The sequence below is a fragment of the Anabrus simplex genome, chromosome 6 (genome assembly GCF_040414725.1).
Source record: "Anabrus simplex isolate iqAnaSimp1 chromosome 6, ASM4041472v1, whole genome shotgun sequence".
NCBI lineage: Eukaryota > Metazoa > Arthropoda > Insecta > Orthoptera > Tettigoniidae > Anabrus > Anabrus simplex.
In genome coordinates, this window is record NC_090270.1 from 270474175 (window position 1) to 270495981 (window position 21807).

The 21807-nt window shown below is 37.7% G+C and overlaps 1 protein-coding gene across 1 annotated transcript in view; it reads right to left on the reverse strand.

Annotated features, from left to right (window-relative positions):
* The window catches only part of Dyb (Dystrobrevin), a 322401-nt gene that overhangs the window by 146140 nt on the left and 154454 nt on the right, over positions 1-21807 (reverse strand). Inside the window, exons 8-10 of the mRNA XM_067149300.2 lie at positions 19682-19809; positions 19501-19599; positions 8322-8442 (exon numbers count right to left, since the gene is read on the reverse strand). Coding sequence (XP_067005401.1) covers positions 8322-8442; positions 19501-19599; positions 19682-19809 — 348 coding nt within the window. The remainder of the gene's footprint in view (positions 1-8321; positions 8443-19500; positions 19600-19681; positions 19810-21807) is intronic.

A 21807-nucleotide genomic window follows, 5' to 3' on the forward strand; every position in this document is an offset into this window, starting at 1 on the left:
GAATATCCAAAAATCCTCTCGTAGCGAGCACCTACATCCTAATATGAATGTATCGCCAAAATTTCATTTCATTATGTCCAGTAGTTTTGGCTCGGCGATGATGAATCAGTCAGTCAGTCAGGACAAGCTATTTTATATATATAGATAGATTTTTTCCACTAATGAAACTTGAACCAGCTAACCACGGTGTGAGATCATAGAGACCTGATGCCTTAACAACCATGGTTACCAGCTGTTTACAAAATTCTCTCAAACAGAAAATATGTATGTTTTCCTCCTATTCAATACCATATATATTTCACTTTTACAAGCTTTACAAGTTCTTTATCATTATTAAGAGTTACGAACTAAAAGACAGTACATGTTTCAACTTGCTGAATCATCTTCAGCTATGAAAGAATTAAATAAAAGGACATATATTCATAATTTATTGAAATAATTTTGTTGAAGATAGGTACATTTTTTTCTTTACAATAAAAAAAAAGCTGATATCTTGACTAAGAGTGTATTTATGATATGAACATGTAGAAAAAAGATTGCTCAATCATCAATAAAAAGTTTAAAATCATAAAGGAAAAACGACAGCTTTGTTATGTGTTGTCTAAGTGGAATATTATGTTGAATCCTACAAATTATCGTCATATGGTCATCTTGCTTAATATTCGTTGTTGAACATGACAGTGAGATTAGAACAACACAGTTGTTGTATGGAGTGAAGAGGAGTTGGAGCTCCACCAAGTGGGAACTACATAATGATGATAAAAGTTTTATTTTTCCATTTAAACTCTGTGGGCTGCAGCCTGTTAACATGTCAGCTTTATCAGATTTTGTACTTCTGTGGTCAAATGTTTAGGCCAAAGAAGTCATAAAGATGTTCAGTACACTGTTCTGATGAATTCTCGTACAAACAAGTGCATGCAGGTGCGATAAAATGAAAGTGATCAAACAAAAACTATATAACTGTGGCGATACGTGGCTGTGATTGGTCAAAATTTGTAACTTTCTTATTCTGGATAGGTCAATGATTCATGAGCTAAATAGTCAAATGTAAAAATTCTAGAGTTTCATCAAGCTATGAATACAGTGAAATCTTGGTACAATGATACCGGACGGACCAGAGAAAAATACTGTTGTGAAGGGAGTAATCGTTATATCCAGAATTTATCCATAATTAATTCTCATTTTGACAGGTATATAGGTAAACATCCTACAAATGAACTACATGAATTATCTTACAATTCGTAACATTTAATTCTGGCGAAGGTAAGATCTGAGAGCACAAAACATAAAGAACACATACAAATTAAAACTGGAATAGCTTATTGCACATTCAATTGGCAACAGTGTACTGAACAACAGTGAACTGTTCTGTTTGATCAAACTTGTTTTTCACATTTTTAGCACTGCTCAACACTAATGCAAACATTGGAAATGACAGTCTGTTTCACAATTTTTAGAGGATGGTAACCTAGATGAACTTCTTCTTAAAACAAAAATCACCACCACCACCACCACCACCTCACATTCTTTATAGAGTGTGAAACGTACAAAGATCTTATTGCACACAGAGTCACCAAATGATTCTCCGGAACACAACCAAAACTCCTAAGAAACTTACGAGTGTTTTATAAGACGCAATAGCTCCTAATACCAATATGAATGGTCCATTATTGGACATTATAAATTTTTCAACGAACTCATTCCTGGTTGCCAGCGTTTCGCCCGTGTGCTAAGTCGGGCTCATCAGTTGGTAAATAGCATACCAAACAAGACGCATGGCTAGTGCATACCGTGGGGGCCACTGCGTAGGCTATTTGGAGCCACCGGCAGTGCCAATGCACTATAAGAGATTTCGTCTCATTACCAAAAATTGATGCCTGCCTGGCCATCAGATGTTGAGCCTGACTTACCACACTGGGGTGAAACGCTGGCAACAAGGAATGAGTTAGCTGGAAAATTTATAATGTCCAATAACGGATCATTTATATTGGTATAATAAATGTACTCATTCGGGACAAATATTTCAGGTTCCCTATGGGAATCAACATCTATAGCAATAGCTCCTGCCGAAAATAATGATGGTTCATTCACATTTCTGCTTTTCAAATAACAACGGCACGTTTTCCTGACTCCTTTACGGTTCGTATTATCATAGCACCGGGAGGAAAGCACGTCAGCAGAGTATGCAAAAACAATAATAATAGAGAGATTCATTGTTATCAAGATTATCGTAAAATCAAGATGAATTTTACATTGAATTAATGGAAAAAATGCTGAGACCAGAATATTTTATTGTTATAGAGGCAATTATTGGTAATCGTACGGAGATTTCATTGTAATGGATCTACACCACTGCTGCTTTATCTTCAATGTCATGTTTTAAGTGTAGGATTTGTGATATATTTTTCCTTTTCAAAAGCCAGCTTGCTCTGGGATGAGAGGTAGTTCGATTGCCTCCCTAAGCCTTCTTACAAGGGAGTTGGCGTAAGTTGCGATCGCAATTGCAGATGAGTTGTGGTTAGTATGAATATGTTTGAGGTGCTGATTACAAAAATGTATAAACTAAAGGCTATAGCCAATTACACTGTAAGCTATGAAGATTCGATATTCCACTCACAATGGACTATATCTAACATGATATTGTGACTTTAGTAACTTTAGTCATTGTAAACATTTTTTCTCCAGCTAATGTAGTTATTTGCAATGTATTCTCTGGTCAACACATGCCATGCCATACCGAAGGTGACCTGACGAAGTGTCCGATGCAATATCCAGGGTAACCAGACAGACATGATGCATAAGAGCAAGGAAACCAGTATATTAGTAACCCCCGTCTGTGTTGCATCAACCTTGGCAGTTAACCCGTCCGTTTGTGGTGTTACCGATTTCGCAGCAAGTCACGTTACTCTCACTGTCAAAGTAATCGTGTGATAATGAATCCTGCAAATATAGTGAGCATGATTGTTAGCCATTACAGATACAAAAGAAGATTCACAGAAGATACAGTAAAGGAGAGAAATGCAGCTGCATTCATAATCAGAGTGATAAGATGAAACAATGGCAACGATAATATACAACAAGAAAATACAATAGACTATATTGAAGAATATGAATATGCAGAAGAAGACTTGTCCGAATGTGAAAAAATTATGGATGATCCAGTATCTAACAGTGAAGAAGAGTTGTTAAGAAATGATGGAAGTCAGTCGTCTGCTTACTTGTCAAGCCCACCGAAGAGGAAGAAGTGGGGTGACATATCTTTTGAAAAGGCAAAGGAAATAATTGAATTCCAGGATTCTGGGAAAACTAAAAGATTAAGCTTCAATACAGTACAGAAACCGTTGCCTACGCTATAATACAAGGCCTTGAAATGCACTCATGGAAATGGGTGGCATCCCAGTTCACCATTCAGCCGCTAGGATCGCGTTCTTGCCCCCTTGTATTCGCATGGCCGTATATGTCAATAAGTAAGTTATATCCTAAATAAAAAGAACCAAATGTTTTTGCGAGTATTGACAGTACTTTATTTATAGAGCGGTGCTGCATTGGCTTGGATATGTCATTGAAGTTTCAAAACATTCCTTTTGAGGGGCTTCTTACCAAGTTTCAAAACTTTCTCTCTTCTATTTGAGTGGCTCGAAGCAATGTTGTGTATAGACATCTCAGAAATTTTCATAGTAGAAAAAGAGGTGGTTTGTCTTCTTTACACTTTCTACACTTAATTGCACTGTTGAACATGTCTTTCAAAAAAAAATGTACATCTTTTATTCTCTTTGGGGCAAGTACTGCGTAGCGGAGGTGACAAATTCCATTGTTCACTGCGGAAGTACCACAGACGATGATTTTCGGTATCTGAGGACTCCTCGATCTTGAAAACGAATAAGACACAATGTTGGACTTTGAGTAGCTGGAGAAAAGATTTCTAAACAGCCCTTACAGTCTGTTTGTTCTTTTGCCACACGAACCATAATGTCATTTTATTCCCCTTGGCGTCTTAGGTAGCTGAAGAAGAGCTCGATGTCATCGCTGTTTAGGTTCCTCGTCAATACATAATGCAAATGTATACTTATGAGGTATTTTATGCAAGCCACAGTGGATTGGGTACATTTCCCTCATGAATCTTTTTTACTTTCTCTGAATGCACTTGAATTTTCTTAATATATGACAGGAAGTCATTAATTAACCAACTGAGGCGTTCATCTTCAGTACTTAAAGATGCTCATTTGTTCTCATTCCTGGAATATGTCCCATGTGAGGTGTTGCAGACGTCATGCGCATCGAACAATTTCATAAAATGCTCCATGAAACAAATGGTTTATTTTAAACTGTATTTAATGCTCTCGGGACAAACCGCCTCCATACTTTTCAAACCAGAGATTGTTTCAGGGGAAAATACAATATTTTTATCTCTTGCTACATTCATTTTCTCCAAATTTGTTGGGCAAATTATTTTTCTGGTTGGCTTCCTAATTTAAGATTTCTGAGTTTGAAGAGGCCTCTCAAACGATCACCGATCACGGTAGCATTGTTTACAAAAAAAGTCCAGTGACAAATTTTGGGATCGCCCGATTCTTATGACGTAACTCGGATCAAAATATAGGAACAGAGGCCTAATTTCATCAGTTTGAAGTCATATCTCATGTGTAATACTTCCTCTGCATAATGTTTTGAACACTGAACATTCACTGGAAACTTGTGAAACGAAATTCCACTACCTTTAATTTCTCGTGTATAAACCATGACTAGAACTGCGAATGCTTAACATCAGACGAATATATAATACATTCACAACCATCTCAGTTAATAAACATGTTTAAAGGCGCGAACCTGGTAGACAGGGGGCAAGAAAGCGACCCTAGCGGCCCGACATTGAACTTTAGTGTGACCACTTCGATAGCGTTTTACGGACTCTATTTCCAGGCCTTGTATTATAACGTAGGCAACGACAGAAACGATATCGTATGGTGCAAGACATACATCATCTATGATACAATCTGTGACAATAAAATTCAGTGAATAGTCCTGTACTATCAACATATATGCACAATGCACGACAGTACCCTTACTGTCCTTCGAAATAGTCCCCTTTCATAACTATGCACTGCTGAAATCGGCGATATATGTCTTGGAAACTTTGCAAGAAGGCTTCCTTTGGGATGGTGTTCAAAAGCCTCATCACGTTTCATTGGATGTCAGGAATATCGTCAAATCTCTTTCCTTTCAAAGTGAGTTTGATGCGTGACTTTTCGGCTCTGACCTTTTTCCGACAAGGGGATCCTGGAGAACGCCATTCCATGCTATGCTGTTTCGTTTCGGGGTTGTAACTGAGACACCAGGTTTCATCCTCAGTCACAATATGGTTCCGGAAATTTAGTGTCACATACACCGTTTCAACAAAATCCTGTGAAGCCTCTAAACATGCCTGCTTCTGATCGTCAGTCAAGTTAAGTGGCACAAGACGAGAACACGTTTTCCTCTTGCCTAACTTCTGGTAACGATTTGTCACACGGATTCAAGATTAATCTGCAGTTCATTCGCTATCATGTGCACAGTTAATCGCCGATCGTTCATAATTAATGTCCTCACCTTCTCAGTGTTTTTGTCACTGATGGTGGTTGCCAGTCTTCCACTACGGGGCTTGTCAGAAACACTTTCCCGGCCTCCTCAAAAAAGGGCGAACCACTCGTACACACACTTCAAGGACGCTGCTTGATCTTCATAAACACGTACCAGCATTGCATGTGTTTCTTTCGGTGTCTTGCCAAGCTTAAAACAAAACTGCACATTGATCTTTAGGTCGTTCATGTTCCTGTTCGCAGTTCAGAACCAACACAATGAACACGCACTGTGTCAAACAGGTCTTACACAGCACACATACGATGCTCAACTGAACAATCTTGGGAGCAGGTGGTCAAAACCTCCTGCTATGCAGGTGCAGCGTTGTGTGTTGCCAGTGTTGCTGGATCGACCGTTCTGACTTCATTCACCGAACTTTACTGTCACAGATTGTATTTATGTCATGTGGTAGAAAAAGGTGAGAAAAGCCAGCGCTTAAAACTTCACGTGTTTGACGAATATGCAGCTGAAAAATTCAGGTTAGCAAGAACTGTTCCAGATGCTAATGATCATGACAGGGATATTCGTGCTTGGGGTTTGGAGAAGAGCCGAGAAATAGGACTGACTAGATTCACTGGATCTATCCATGGATGGATTGTAAGGTTTAAACAGGAATACCATATTGGCTCACAGGCAATAACAAAATGTGTAACCACTAAAACCTGGAATACAGATGGTGACGTGAATGAAAGATGTGACGACTTTTGCAATGAGGTAATGTCCTTTAAAAACACTATGGAACGTATACAGATCTATAATACCGATCAAAGTGGTATACGGAAAGAACTTCACTCATCAGGAACTCTGCATTTCAAGAGAGAGATAATATAGATGTTGATTCCCATACGGAATCTGAAATACTTTTCCCGAATGAGTTAGCTGGAAAATTTATAATGTCCAATAACAGACCATTTATATTGGTATTATAGAGAGAGATAAGTCGGTAAGAAGTTTGGTACGGAATGATCATGCAACAACTCATTTTTACACCATCCAACCCGTTATGTCGGCAAGTGAATAAGTATTTCCAAAGATGCTGGTAATATACCATGAACCTATAGGTCAGTTTGGAGTGCGAGTAGTGCAACACAGGCTGAAACTGCAAAATCTGATTCAAATTGCTTTGAAGTCAGGCCTAATCATGAAACAAATCCTGACACAGTTTTTCAAGATATCTACTTCCACATGCAGCAAAGAAGTCTTCTTCTGGGTGATTCGCTCGGGATATATTGTGACAGAACTCATATCAATGCTATCCAACCTCAAAACATGGTGTATACAGTCAGGATCATCCCTCCTGGGTGCACACCTTACATTCAGCCACTTGATGTGCTATTCTTCCGACAGTTCAAGGCGGTGCTGAAGCAGATTGAAGATCACAGTAACCTTAACAACTATCAGTTCACACCATCGTCAAGGGATTCAATTTCGTTGCTGATGTGTATTCTACACAATCAGTTCAGTTCTCCAGTCTTCGCAGACTTGGTTCGGTACCCCTGGACTGTAGCTGGATATGATGACTTCAGACCCGAGAGGTTTGAAAAATCACCCAAACATATTTTTGATGTTCAAAAGCAGTGTGATTCAGAAGACTGCCTAATGCAGGCATTCATAAAATGCTCCTACTGTGATAAGCAACACTGTTCCTCTAGCACCTTATACTCTGTGGGCATTCATTCTTGTAATCTTTTGCCAAGAGCTACCTTTTTTTTAACTTGCTGACTGAACATGCGCATGATTCTAAAGTGCAGTGTAATTGTCATTGGCAAACATCATTCTTCTTCTTCCTCTTCTTCTTCTCCTCCTACTCCTTCTCCTCCTCCTCCTCCTCCTCCTTCGGTCTGTGGTCTAACAGCTGCTAACAGTTGGCACATTATGGCACGATACTGTGTGTTGGGGATAGCTAGGCAAACAGAGTTCATACACAGATATGCAACCCTCTCACTAACAAATATGAGGTCTGGGTTATAGCCTCACTTCCACCTTCCACTGTTGAAGGAAGGAGGGAGTTTGTTAAGAACATTAGAAACATAATATAGGACAAACATATTTGCATATTCGAAGATGACAGTGTATGATGTCAAGATTGTCCTTATCCAGTTTTTTCTTTGTATTTCCCTTTCTTCTCATACTGACCTATCATTGTGTTTGTCCTATTTTTTGTTTTATTGTCAATGTTTCTATTGTTCTATATAGTGTACAACTGAAAAATCTATTTCAAGTACAATACAGTCGTGAAAGCTAAATATTCAATTCTAATCACCCAAAGCAAGCAAATACCATGCACTCTACAGTTGTGCTGGCCACAATGCTAGACTTGTAGCTCAGATCGCTGCCAACACAACAAGAATGACACCAAGCCACTGTAGCTCAATCAGTAGAGTTTGCTTGCTTGCTGTTTAAAGGGGCCTAACATCTAGGTCATCAGCCTGATCGGAAGAGCATCAGATACAAAATCTGAAGGTCATTATTTTTTTTTAAATTTGGTCTGTAGATAGCATGAACTCTATGGACTCAATACAACTTAGTAAGCTGAAAGACAATTTCAATTTTACTGAGGCTTCCAGCTCATGTACAACGAGGAACAAATTAGATCACTAAAACAAAAGAATCTAAGCAAAGGAGAGAAAGTTTCCTTCAAATCAACTAAAATATCACAGCCAGTGAACAGGTGGTATCAATTTAACAAGAGTGATGTAACCTACCGCCGACCTGGCCTCTGCAGCAAGGCGAGCTGCATATCGTGCAATGAGCCGGTGCTCGTCGTCCAGTCGAGTAGACTCCAGACTGGAGGTGTACTTCCCAGGGCTGCTGGAGCACACACCACTGTGCACAACACACAAAGTATTAACAGCACACTTCAACTAACCTCCAAATAAAATTAATCAACTGCAATACATCTCAGTGTACAAGATCTTAAGGCTTTTTTCAATCATGAAATTATCAGCCCTTTGCCCTGGAGAGGCAACTGACTACCACACCTCGGCAAAATGCTATTGTAGTGTGAGCTGTTGAGACAAGCTCCGAGAAGTGAAACATAATTTAAAGATTGTCTGGCAGTGGTTTGACATTGACAATATACAGTTTCCTCCTGGTGACTTACTTTTTGATAGGAAAGCCGAAGAAGTGTAAGAGAGGGCCAAGAGCCCTAACTTCGCCACCTACAAAGGCATAATAAATAAATAAAATAAATAAATAGCAAGTGGAGGTATAAATCGCCCTGTGTGCACTGCCACTGCATGTGATCAAAACAAGGCCAGCAGTGTCTCAACGGCCAACTGGTTACCAGCATCTTGCAGAGGAGTGACAATATAACTGATGAACCTGATGCCACGCTGGTAATTTCTCAATTGAAAAAGTCTAAAGAGTTTGAATATTTACATAATATTCACCATTGGTGAAGTTATATTATGGTTCCCTTATGGGAACTTAATTTTCAAATGAGCGGTACAATACATTTCCATGTGTTGGTTCCAGATCTGATATCATTTATGTGATTTCACTTAAATTTTCTGACAGACATGCACATTTCTCAGTAAAAGATTTTTTAAATTGGAGCACATCAAATTACCGATGCTATATTTTGCCAGACTTATGATACATCAAAGTTATTGAACAGGTGTTCATAATATAATTTATTTAAATGTAATAAATAACTTTTGTTTAGTTTGGTGCACATATTTATTTTTCCGCACTGGTTAATATTTGTAGTAGTAGCAGCCTTCTGCTGGTCCTGCTGCATGTGCTTTTAAGAAAACTGTGTATCTAAGAGAATTCATATGAAGTCGAAATTTCTATTGAACTTATTAACTCACTCAGTGCCAAGCATGCCAGTCAACATTTTAAAACTAGCGTGCTGGCAGTGCCAAACGCGTCGATTCACGTTTAGTGCCTATGTTCAAATAGTTGATTGTAGCTCACACAGATGTCACCCAAATGCAGTCTAACTTTCAGAGATTCAAAATGAAGGATCAATGTATCGATCGATAAACATACGAACCACATTCCTTAGTAACTTCCTGTTCACATACGAACACATGCTGTCTTCACTTGTTGAGTAACCGCGTGTTTGATCTCAGTTGGTATCTTTGCACTCTTGTAAAATGGCCTGTAAATCGTACGAAAGTGCAGATTACTTGCAGGAAAACGATATAAGGGATATGTTAGAAGAAATGTGTGCTGATTGTGAGTCGTAAAATCATTTAGTGCCTTGTATACAGGAAAGTGATAGCGATTCATATAATGAAGTACCTTATGAGGTAGGTCCAGCAATAGTTATGATTTATTTTTGGAGGATATATCTGGTGTTGATTCAGATGATTGGTCAGACACTGATTAACCTGGACACACACCCAATTATTCGAAGAACACAGGTATGAGTAAATTACTTAGTGATGAATCTTGCACGACATACTTCATGTTGTTTTTCACACCTTCGCATCTGTCATTTCTCGTAACAGAAACTAACCGTTACGCGGAACAATTTTTGAGCGCAGTAGCAAGAGCATTTACTAAAAACTGCATGCATGATAATTGGAGGCCCGTTACTCTGGATGAGATGAGGATAATTTTTAGGACTCTGGATGATGACCTGTATCATAAAAACGCCTAAGGTATTGGGTATTGGGTAACAAACATGTTTGCTATTCCCATACTCATGAAGTTATGCCAAGAAATTGCTTTAAGCTCATTTTAAACATTACTGAAGGTAATTTAAAATTTTCATGCTATTATGTGTGCTGCTTTTCTTTATATGTACTTTTATTTGTAACTACGTCAAACCAGTTCACCTCCCTTAGAAATGTCTGGCACAGGGCATTTAAATCACCGCAGAATGCCTGGCAGTGAGTGTGTTAATTTAATATTTTGGAAAATAATGGTGCACAGAAAAGATTAGTGATGTACATTTACCATGCCAATTAATTACAATGATCATCATTGTAACAGGCCTTCACTCTTCAGTGAGCATAATCATACCTTCCAAGTGCTACAAGGTTGCCCATTACAAGTTCTTAGATGACTGAAGGAACCACAAGCTCTGCTGGGTAATGCCTACATATCTTTCAGATATACTATATTCAGGTCAAATGGACTGTGTAAATATTGATCTACCAAGGCTTTCGATAAAGTAATTCTTGAGAGACTGCTGACAAAAATGAGGGCGAATGGACTAGACAAAATAGTGGCTGAATGGGCAGCTAAATTTCTAAACAACAGAACTCACACAATTAGAGTAGGTGAAGCATTATCTGATCCTGTAGCGGTTAAGAAGAGGGTTCCAGTATTATTAGACCTTTACAGTTTCTTATGTTTTGTTGTCTGGGTAATCAGTCCACATATTGGTTTGATGCAGCCCTCTATTCCACCCTATCCTGTGCTTTCCATTCCTATGTTGACTACTATATCCTACAAATCGAATCTAATCTGTTTATCATATTCATGTCTTGGTCTACTCCTACCATTCTCACCTGCTACACTTGCCTCAAAAATCAACTGAACAAGTCCTGGGTATCTTAAGATCTGTCCCATCATTCTATATCTTCTTTTGGTCAAATTTTTCCAAACTGTTCTCACACCAATTTCGATCAACAGCTCTTCAATTTGTGATTCAATGTACCCATCTAATCTTTAGCATTCTTCTGTAACACCACATTTTGAAAGATTCTCTGAGCTAGTATTTAATCCTATTTTTAATGCAATTTTCTGGAGACTGGTAATCAGAGCATGGACTACTTCCATGTCAAGGGCTAAAAGAGCTAAATCATCTGCAAACCCTAGGCAGTTTGTCCTTATTGAGGGTTTTGCTCCAATTTTGATTTTAGGTGGGTTTTCTTTTTGCCAAATTTTCATGATGTAATCTAGAGCCACAATGAAGAGCAATGGGGATTATCTGTTACCTTGTCTGAGGCCTGTATTTATTGTAAAAGCATTTGATATTTCTCCCCTGAACTTTACCTTTGAAATTGTGTTGGGTTAAGTTAGTTCAATAATTTTTGTTAATTAAGGATGAAGGCCATATGATCTGAGGATTTTTAAAAGAGTGGGTCTGTGTATACTACCATGCCTTTTTAAAATCTATAATGAAATAAATAGCTGTTTAATTCTTTATTTATAATATTCCACTATTAGTTTCAGGCTGAGAATTTGGTATGAGCAACTTCTGTATGGGCGAAATCCTCCTTGGTATTCTCCAAGTTGTGGTTCCAGAATGTTTTTTAATCCTACTGTAAATTATGTGGGAGAACATTTTGTAAGTGCAGTCCAAAGGGTATTGTCTGGATTAGTTTTATCTCCTTTTTCGAATAATGGATGGATTACGTCTGAGGTCCAATTTTCTCTGTGATCTACATTTTGACTAGATGCTGATGTAAATTTATGATTGCTTGTTTCCTGGCATTTTTCCAGATTTCTGCAAAGACTAGGTTCCACCACATGCCTTATAATTTTTTAGCTCCTTAATTGCGAATTCTATCTCATTGATAGTTGGGAGGATCTATTAGATCTGGGGTGGTTAAAATAGGTGTGTCAGTATTTACTTCCAACGTTTCCAGTGGGTCATCGCAATTTAAAAGTTTGTTGAATGTCTCTGCAAGGATCTCTGCATTTTCTTGATTACTATGGGCTAACTTTCCTGATTTATCTCTCAGCATTAATACTGGGGGCTCATATTTTTTTAAGTATTTGCCAAAAGTTTTATAATAATCTTGTGATTGTTTTTTGTTAAAACTCTCTTCTATCCTTTGTAAGGTATTTTTAAGATGTTTGCATTTGGACTGTCTGATGATTTTATGGGTTGACATTCTTTCTTTTATTAGTTCTAAATTTGATTTGTCTGATTTTTGGTCTTGATGATTTATCCAAGCTTGGTCTCTTCTCTCAATTGCCTGGTTACATTCTTCATCGCATCATTCATGTTTTTTTCCTAGGATTTGTTGGAGCTAACTCTTCTGCTATCAATTTTAGTTTGGTGGTCAATTCTTCTAATGTATTAGTGTTGACAGGTCCTTCTCCTGTTTTCCTATAGTACTCCCTATTATTTATTAAGGTGGTAGGGTCAAATTTGTTTCTATTTTTATTTGGAGGCCTTTTCTTAACCCTTGGAGTTAATTTTATTTTGATCTCAACAACATAGTGATCTGACCCGAGTCTTCCCGCCTTAGAACTTTGACATTGTAGATTTCACGATGGTGAAATTTATCCATGCAAACGTGGTCCAGTTACCATTAATTTTTTCGGAAATCAGGATGTTTTTTCGGAAATCAGGATGTTTCCAAGTTTTTAATTTGTGAGGTTTCCTTCTAAAGTATGTTGATTTTGAGATAACGTAAAATTATGGTTTCTGCATAATTCAACCAATCTTTGACCGTTTTGATTTGTCCTCTTATGTGCTGGCCATTTTCCAATGATTTCTCGGTACCTTCTTTCTTGTCCCAGTTATGCGTTGAAATTGCCAAGGAGGATTTTAACGTGTGATGGAGGTATGTCGATTAAAGTTTGGTCCAGGAGATCCCAGAATTTTTGTGCTGCTTCTTTATCCTTAAGTGTTATTTTTCTGATTAGTGGGAGCATGTACATTGATAATTGTGTAGATTTTATCTGCATATTTCAGAGTTAAGTGTTGCAAGTCTGGGGGATTGAAATTTAAATTCCATGACTGAATCTATAATTTTGAGTTTTATTAGAAATCCATTACCAAACTGCGGACAGTTTTTCATCATTCGTTTTCCAGGGATTCCTTTATACAGTCAGTACCCTTGTAATTCTACTGGGTCTTGATCACTATTCCTTATTTCTTGAAGGGCCATGATTAGAATTTTATGTTTGTCGATGATGTCAGTGATAATCTTTAATTTTTGAATTTAGCACAAAGAGTTAACATTGTGTGTCGAGAAGAAAGAGATTTGTTTAATTCTTTGAAGTTTTTGTGTAGATGCTGGCTGTTGAGTTTTCAGATGCTCCAATCCATCATAATCTTCCGAATGACAGCCCACCACATCTGAATGCTGTCTTTTCTGTAATATATGATTGCAGTCAATGGAATTCTTCTTCAAAAGACTTTTCATGCTCGACTGTCTAAGGTGTCACCTTGAGATGAGGATAAATCCTCGAGTTACAATTCTAAATGTTATTTAGAAAGGTGAAGATGAGAGGTGAAGGATGATTTTATGAATTTATGAAGAAGGCTTTCTCTGCCTTATTTCATCCTAGTTGTTCAGGACTGGGAGTAGGCATTTCCTCCATAACCCGCAAACATGGTTTTCCCGCCAATATTCGGGTAGCTGATTGCAATGGTTTCCCACTGGGTGATGGGGTCGTCACATACTGTATACTGTATAAAGTAATAAATAAGTTACAGGATTGTGAGCGAGACTGCAAAACGATCTCAACAAAGTTTTGAGATGGACAGCAGGTGATGGGATGATGGTAAACGGGATGAAAAGTCAGGTTGTAAGTTTCATCAAGAGGACAAGTCCTCTGAGTTTTAATAACGGTGTTGATGGGGTGAATGTACCTCATGGGGATCATCGTGAGTACTTAGGTGTTAATATAAGGAAAGATCTTCACCACATTGACGAGGTTGTAAATAACGGTTACAGATCTCTTTGTATGATTATGAGGGTATTAAGAGATTACAGAAAGGATGTTAACAGAGAGAGCATGTAAGTCTCTGGTGAAACACCAATATTAGAGTGTGGTCCCAATATGTGGTGATACGAGAATTGGAAAAGATCCAAAGGAACGCAGCACGATTTGTTCTTGATGATTTCTGACAAAAGTATAATGTACGAAAATGCTGCAAACTTTAGGCTGGAGAAACTTGGGAGTACGGAGATAAGCTGCTTGACTATGCATGACATTCCAATCCGTCAACGGAGTAATGCCATGGAATGGCATTAGTAAACAAACAAGCTTTAGTGGAGCCTTTATAGGTAGGAAAGATCATATGAAGATTATTTTTATTTTTACAATTGGCTTTATGACGCACCGACACCGGTAGGTCTTATGGCGACAATGGGATAGGAAAGGGCTAGGAGTAGGAAGGAAGTTGCTATGGCCTTAATTAAGGTACAGCCCTAGCATTTGCCTGGTGTGAAAACAGTAAAACACGGAAAACCATCTTAAGGACTGCCAACAGTGGGGTTCGAACCCACTATCCCCCGAATGCAAGCTCACAGCTGAAGATAAAATTAGAATTCAAGGTGACAAACTGGTGCAAATATTCATTTACAGGAAGAGGAATTAAGGAATGGTATAAATTATCAGTAGAAACATTTTTTTAAAAATTTCCAAGTTCTTTGAAATCATTTAAGAAAAAACGAAGAAAACAACTGATAGGAAATCTGGCACCTGGGTGACAGCCCTATATGCAGATCAGTGGCGGCTGATTACTTTATGATTGATTGCACAAAGTTGATCAGAAGTCAAAATGAAATTGCTCTGGAAGAACTGAGATTGATGAAAAAAGAATCCATCTATTTTGTGTGTAGTCCTAGACTTCCTCTTTGGCTTACTATTGTACCGTTTCATTGCTCTGATCATGAGTAAAACGAGATACTACAAAATCTATATTTGCCATGCACCGTAGTAAGATGACAGAGATTATATAGTTGAGCAATATATCTGAAGAATGTACGGACATAACGAGTTAAATAGGCCGTGATTTCATAATAATAAAAATATGGACACATAAAATCTAAGAAGCCATGAATGTGCCAAAAAGAATGCTAATTTGGCGAATCAAATAAGCCATGGTCACTAAGTAAGACGTACAGACCTGTAGAATCCATGCGGCCGTGATAAAAGAGAAGCAGAATGTTTTAGATTGTTAAAATAGCAACTGAACAATTAAAAAATTACGCTGAGCATCGAAACAAGATTTTTCACGCAATAAAAAAAAATCGTCACGTAAAGAGGAAAGAAGTTTTCTACGGAGCAAGAGCTAAAGAATTAGTACATCAAATAACTTTAAAGAAAAGGATTACACCAATATCCAACGTAATATCAAAGCTGATAAGGAAGAAAATTTGAGAAAGGAGAAGAATAAATAGTTGATTGGTAACCGAAGCTTAAACCGAAAGTTGACGTGAGTCATCTAATGAAATAAGATATCGCATATTCAAAGCATATTGGCGAATGGCTAAGAGTTAACTAGATTACCTTATAAAGTCTGTTACTGAAAGTTATCGTTGAATTTTGGTAGAATAACCTGTTTAAAGAACTATAATTTAGATACAGGATATAATATTGGAAGACTGTATTATGATACTAATGATGGTGTTGAATATGTTTTTGTCACATGTAAACAATGGCCTCAACATGAATAACTAAATCGGACATGGGACTGACCACTGACGGAAGCCGCCCAGCTGATTCTACTAGCTCGTAGCTGGATGATACTGCCCGTTTATGATGCAGCTATTGCCTGGAGCCAGCCCGCAGACCATGGATGACCGAATTGAAATCTAGCCCAGTCCAGTAACATCAGCAGATGAAAGCTAAGTTTCATGTCATGTAATTTATTCACAGTAATCATAAACGTTCAAATATTAGATGTAGTGCGTAGATATTAGCATTGTGTTTTTGTGAGGGTCGTTATTTTATACCTTCGAGATTCAATTCCAATGTGCAGGATCTTTGCAAAGAAGTTATCATAACTGATTTATGACCATGGGTGTAGGTAATCTTTGTGTACGTGAATCAATGCCTTTCTGTAGGAATGCTTATAGTCAATTATGGAGAGATTTTAAATTATGTTTCGACGATTACCAAAGAAAAGTGACCGGGCGAGTTGGCCGTGCGCGTAGAGGCGCGCGGCTGTGAGCTTGCATCCGGGAGATAGTAGGTTCGAATCCCACTATCGGCAGCCCTGAAGATGGTTTTCCGTGGTTTCCCATTTTCACCCCAGGCAAATGCTGGGGCTGTACCTTAATTAAGGCCACGGCCACTTCCTTCCAACTCCTAGGCCTTTCCTATCCCATCGTCGCCATAAGACCTATCTGTGTCGGTGCGACGTAAAGCCCCTAGCAAAAAAAAAAAAAAAAAAGAAAAGTGACGTACATAATGTGAAATAATCCAGCTGTAATGCAGAAAGATGTTTTCGTAAGTTATTAAGACTTGGTTATCGCTGTACCGTGATTACATGCGAGTTAAATGTGAACCTATTTTATTCATACATGTATTTCTTTTTCAGAATAGTGTGATTATGTGTATTAGGATTGAAATTTAACCCATAAATGCATCGTTGTAGTTTGATATTGAAGTGTTGAGATGATACGCCGCGTAGGAAGAAATGATTGATATTTATATGAGTAAATAAGAATATGAACGACGTGTTAATGTGATTATATGAATAAATATTCATTGGGGAATATTTGTGGTTATGAATGACGCGAAGTTATAATGTTTACGGTTGGAAATATGGAGAGAGTTATATATATTTATGATTTGTTGGTAGTAATTACGATGTGATGCTAACCATTGATTATAATTGATGTGAGCGGCATGATTTTTATAGCAACATAAGATATTTTTGCGTTAATAATATATTCTTACGATGAAATACGTCAGAGAATCTGTAGGTTGATAACCATATACAGTCATCAGATTAAAAATTCTAAATGATAAATATTTAGGAGTAAACTTGATTTCTTCCAGGAGAATTTCACACGTCATAATGTGTATTGTTTGGTATTTGTTATCGAAGCCATGATTTGAGGAGAGGAAGCTTCTTCTTAATTTAAGTCCCTGCCATTGATAAATAAATATTGACACCAACTATATTCTTTAAAATTTCATGATATAGTAACTGAACTTACTGTAGAAACGATCATGAATCTCGATAGATGTAAGACCCGATAGGATGATGATAATAATATATTATTAGACGATACCTACATTTAATTTTTAGGATATAATTTGGATATATTTGTCCAGCAACATAATCAAACCGATTGATTTTTTTTTTTAATGAATCGAAATATATTTAAAATAGCAATTTTGAGCTATAATTTTTGGAACTTTGCTTACACTGCTGATGTTACAATTTAAGAGAACAATCAAAAAGGGATGACAAGATATAAATTTAATGCAAATAAACATAGGCATTTTTGATGGTTAGGAACTTTGATTTTAATTAATGTTAATTTATTTGCTTATGAATTTATTTACATTTTTAATTTCCTTGATACTTTAATTCCATGAATATCCAGCAAGATCGTTACATAATGTGACTGATAATTACGGTTTATGAAATTATGCAAACTTTTCTTTGTTTTCATGGTGCGCATAACATTTATTTAACGGGAATACTGATTAAGCTCAACCAAAGACAATTTGTATTTATCTTTTGGAAAGGAAAGACGATTAACATAACTGAATGTTATTTCTCCATAATAATTCATCCCAAGCAATTCATAATAATGAATAAATCAAGAATTTTTACATTTAAATTATTATTATTGCAATTTATTTTCATATTTATAGTAGATAAGTTTACACTGAATTCTTACATGACTATTTCTTGGTTGACTGAACTTGGACGATGATTTTTCATTGTTGTTTACGGATGGATGGTATTGCTGGTAAATTATACGAAAGGAAATGCGGGTTCCAAGTTGATCTCACGTTGCAAACATACCTTAATGAAGCATGTTAATTATCCCTGGGAGGTGTCACGTGGCAATTCGGAGAAGATTTCAACGATTATCGGGAAACGTGGTATGGAGATAACTGCTTTAATCGGAACTTATATTGGCGAATGGATTATTTATTCACCGATTAATGGAAAGAAATGTAGCTGCCGACACTTAGCATCATTTTTTTAAAATGCATTGATCCATTCACTTGAATCAAAGACGTGATATAGACGGGAAACGGGAAATAGCCGGAGCATTAGATTGGTCGCCCGATATGGTGCAAGAAAGATGTTTTCCCCAAACGACGGTGCACTATTAAGTTCTTTTAATGGGTTGACCCTGCTCAGGTCAACTTTCGAACATATAGAACATATTTCTTACTCACTTGTCAGATTAATTTTTGTTTTGTAACTTTGGACGTCCTATTCTTTTAGGGTTTGACCAGCATACTGGTAATTTGTGTATAATAACAATCCAAGTGTTGTTGATTATGTGGCCTTCCTCCACATTAATGTTATTCAGGTACTTCTGCATTGCTATAGCCTCTCGGATTTTTCTTTCGATATTCCGGGGCATTGCTGCTAAAATCTCTATCTTTATCACTCGAAATTTCATGGTTTGTTTCAGAGGAATACTTAGCTACAGCTGAAATTTCTGTGTTGGTTCTTAGTGTAATGGATGTATTTTTTCTAAGTCTGGTAGAAATGAGTCGCTTCATTTCGACCATGTAGCAGATACTGCAGCCACATTCAATGTAGTAGATTCCAGGAGCCAGTAATTATACAGTGTGTTTGACTGGTTGGAGGTAATAAACAAACTTCCTTTTCTTACCCTTCGATATTTGTTTTATGATGCAATGACTCAGGCAGATCTCACAGCAACAAGATGGGATAGGACAGGACTACAAATCGGAGGGAAGTGACCATGGTCTTCATTAAGATACAGCCTTGCCTGGTGTGAAAATGGGAAACCACTGAAAATCATCTTCTAGGCTGCTGACAGTGGGGTTCAAACCCACTATCTCCTGAATGCATAGCTACATAACCCAAACTGCGTGGCCTACTCGCTTGGTGTACTAACTTTCTCCTTAGCTATTTATAACATACACATTACTAGATACGGAATATACCTCTGACTCAACTGTGATTTATAAGAACATTAGGCAGAAAAGTACAGCTCTGTCACACATGTGTACTACTTACTGAAAACAAATAAAAGGGTATCTCCACAAAGAACTGGTAATACTCACCTACGGCCAGTAGAGCGACTGTCCATGGAACCACCATCAAACGGAGAAGCGAACGAGCTTTCAGGGAATCCATTGTGTGATGGTAGTGGTGATGGAGGACTGTAAACATAACATTATCATATCAATATCACAGGTCTTTCAACAGAAACATGACTTTGAATCAGGAGAGAAATCTACTCACACTATATGGGAGAGATTGAGAGTTTTCTCAGGCTCGTCAGGAAAGCGAGGAATGTTAGGCCGACCTTTCTCTGGCACACAACGGAACGACTTACGCAACGAGTGGCCGATCTGCTTGCTGGGGGATTTCTATAATGAATAAATGTAACATCGAGTATCTACATAGCATACAGGAAAACATCAGTGAACGGAATTGATTTCTTATCTCAACAGTATCTTAAAACTTCAAATTATTGCAGTTGAAGTTATTACAGTAAAGCCTGAATTATCCATCATAGTCATAATAATTATAATAATCATATGATCTCAGCTACTGTGGTGCAGGCCTTCTGAAGTGGTGCCATGCAGGTGGCCTGTCTAGCAATTTTGCCATGGTGATTCTGCTGCTATCTAGCAATGAAAGCAGAATTATACTGGAATGGATATTAAGGCTGAGTTAATTAAATTTTTTCAGGTGACACTGAGTGAGCCAGCAGAACTCTTTGACCTGCCAATAACGACATGGAGTGCTTGGATTTATGATTGTCCTTAAAAAATAGACTACCTCAGCCAAGAACAAACCCCTGAGCTTGGGATCACATGTTTTACACAGTACTACTGATCTATCGAGGCAACTGTAAGAGAGAGAGAGGGAGAGAGAGAGAGAGAGAGTGTGTGTGTGTGTAAACAGATAATCTACTGAACTTGTTCTTAACATATTTTTATGTTCTTTCAAAAAAGTCTGTAACTTTCTTCTAAACTATCACCAGCAATTTTTTTCTGACATCCAATTTAAGTCTCCAGAGTAAAATAATGTCCGAGAATGAAGTGTCATCTTCTGCTCCAGAAATTGCATCAGGATTTCTGATGATTCAAGTGCTGTTTGTAGAGGAATACAGTCTCCTTTTCCTAAGTAGTGTCACACTCAATGTAGTACCCTCGTACACATCATCAGTAGCATAATATGTTTCAATGCCCAATGTTTTGCATTTCTGGTTATTGACTTGTATGGAAGACATTATGTCACAGAAAATGTTTATGCTCACAGTAACAACTGAAGCTAAATTGACGATAGTTGAAGATGAAATGCAATCCTGTGACTGCCTTTCAAAAACTTTTGTAAATGATTAGTGATGTTCAGTTCGCAGTTCTCAACAGCAGCCAATAAGGCTCCTGCTTACTTAACAGATGAGAATACTATGTGGGTGAATAGAACTCATAGGAACTCACACATACAAGATCATAAGATGTGGAACGCTTTATTATGCTACACAGGGTGTAATAATAATAATAATAATAATAATAATAATAACAACAACAACAACAACAACAACGTTATTGGCTTTACGTCCCACTAACTACTTTTACGGTTTTTTGGATACACTGAGGTGCCGGGATTTAGTCCCACAGGAGTTCTTTTACATCTCAGTAAACCTACTGACATGAGGCTGTTGTATCTGAACACCTTCAAATATCACCGGACTCAGCCAGGATTGAACCTGCCAAGTTTGGGTCAGAAGGCCAGCACCTCAACTGTCTGAGCCACTCAGCCCGCCTGTATCAAAACTCAGTGGCATGATTTCAGGATTGGATTTCTCATATAGAGAAAAAAAGGGTATGACAGCATGGGCCTAGAAATACATGACTGCAGAGTTATCCAACCTTTTAGTTGTTTCATAATCAACAGCACTGCAGCTGTAATAGTTCAAGGCAAGCAATAACTCACACTCTTTCAGACGACCGCTTCATCCAACAACACCAACACCAGGGGCTGGAAGACAGGACGTAATTCTTCAATTATTCGCCGTATTTTATCATCACATTAGTTACCACAGCAATTTGTACTATCATCTTCCATATTCCCTCTCTTTCTTTTTAGATCTCGGCAACTTCTTTATGGAGATTTTTATGATTTCAACATAAACTTCCACAGGTTCCATGTGAACAACCAAAATAAAAGGAAAAGGAGAGTCAGGGGAGTGTGGTGGCTAAGCAATTTGAGGGAGCTAAATCATGCATGAAGTACAGCAGTTGATGGGATGGTAGTGGTATGTCTTCCAAGTAATCAGGCAAAGTAGTATAGAAGAAATCTGTGTAGTTCCATCCAGTAGGCCTGTCGTAAGAATGCAGGGTCCCAACAAGCAACTG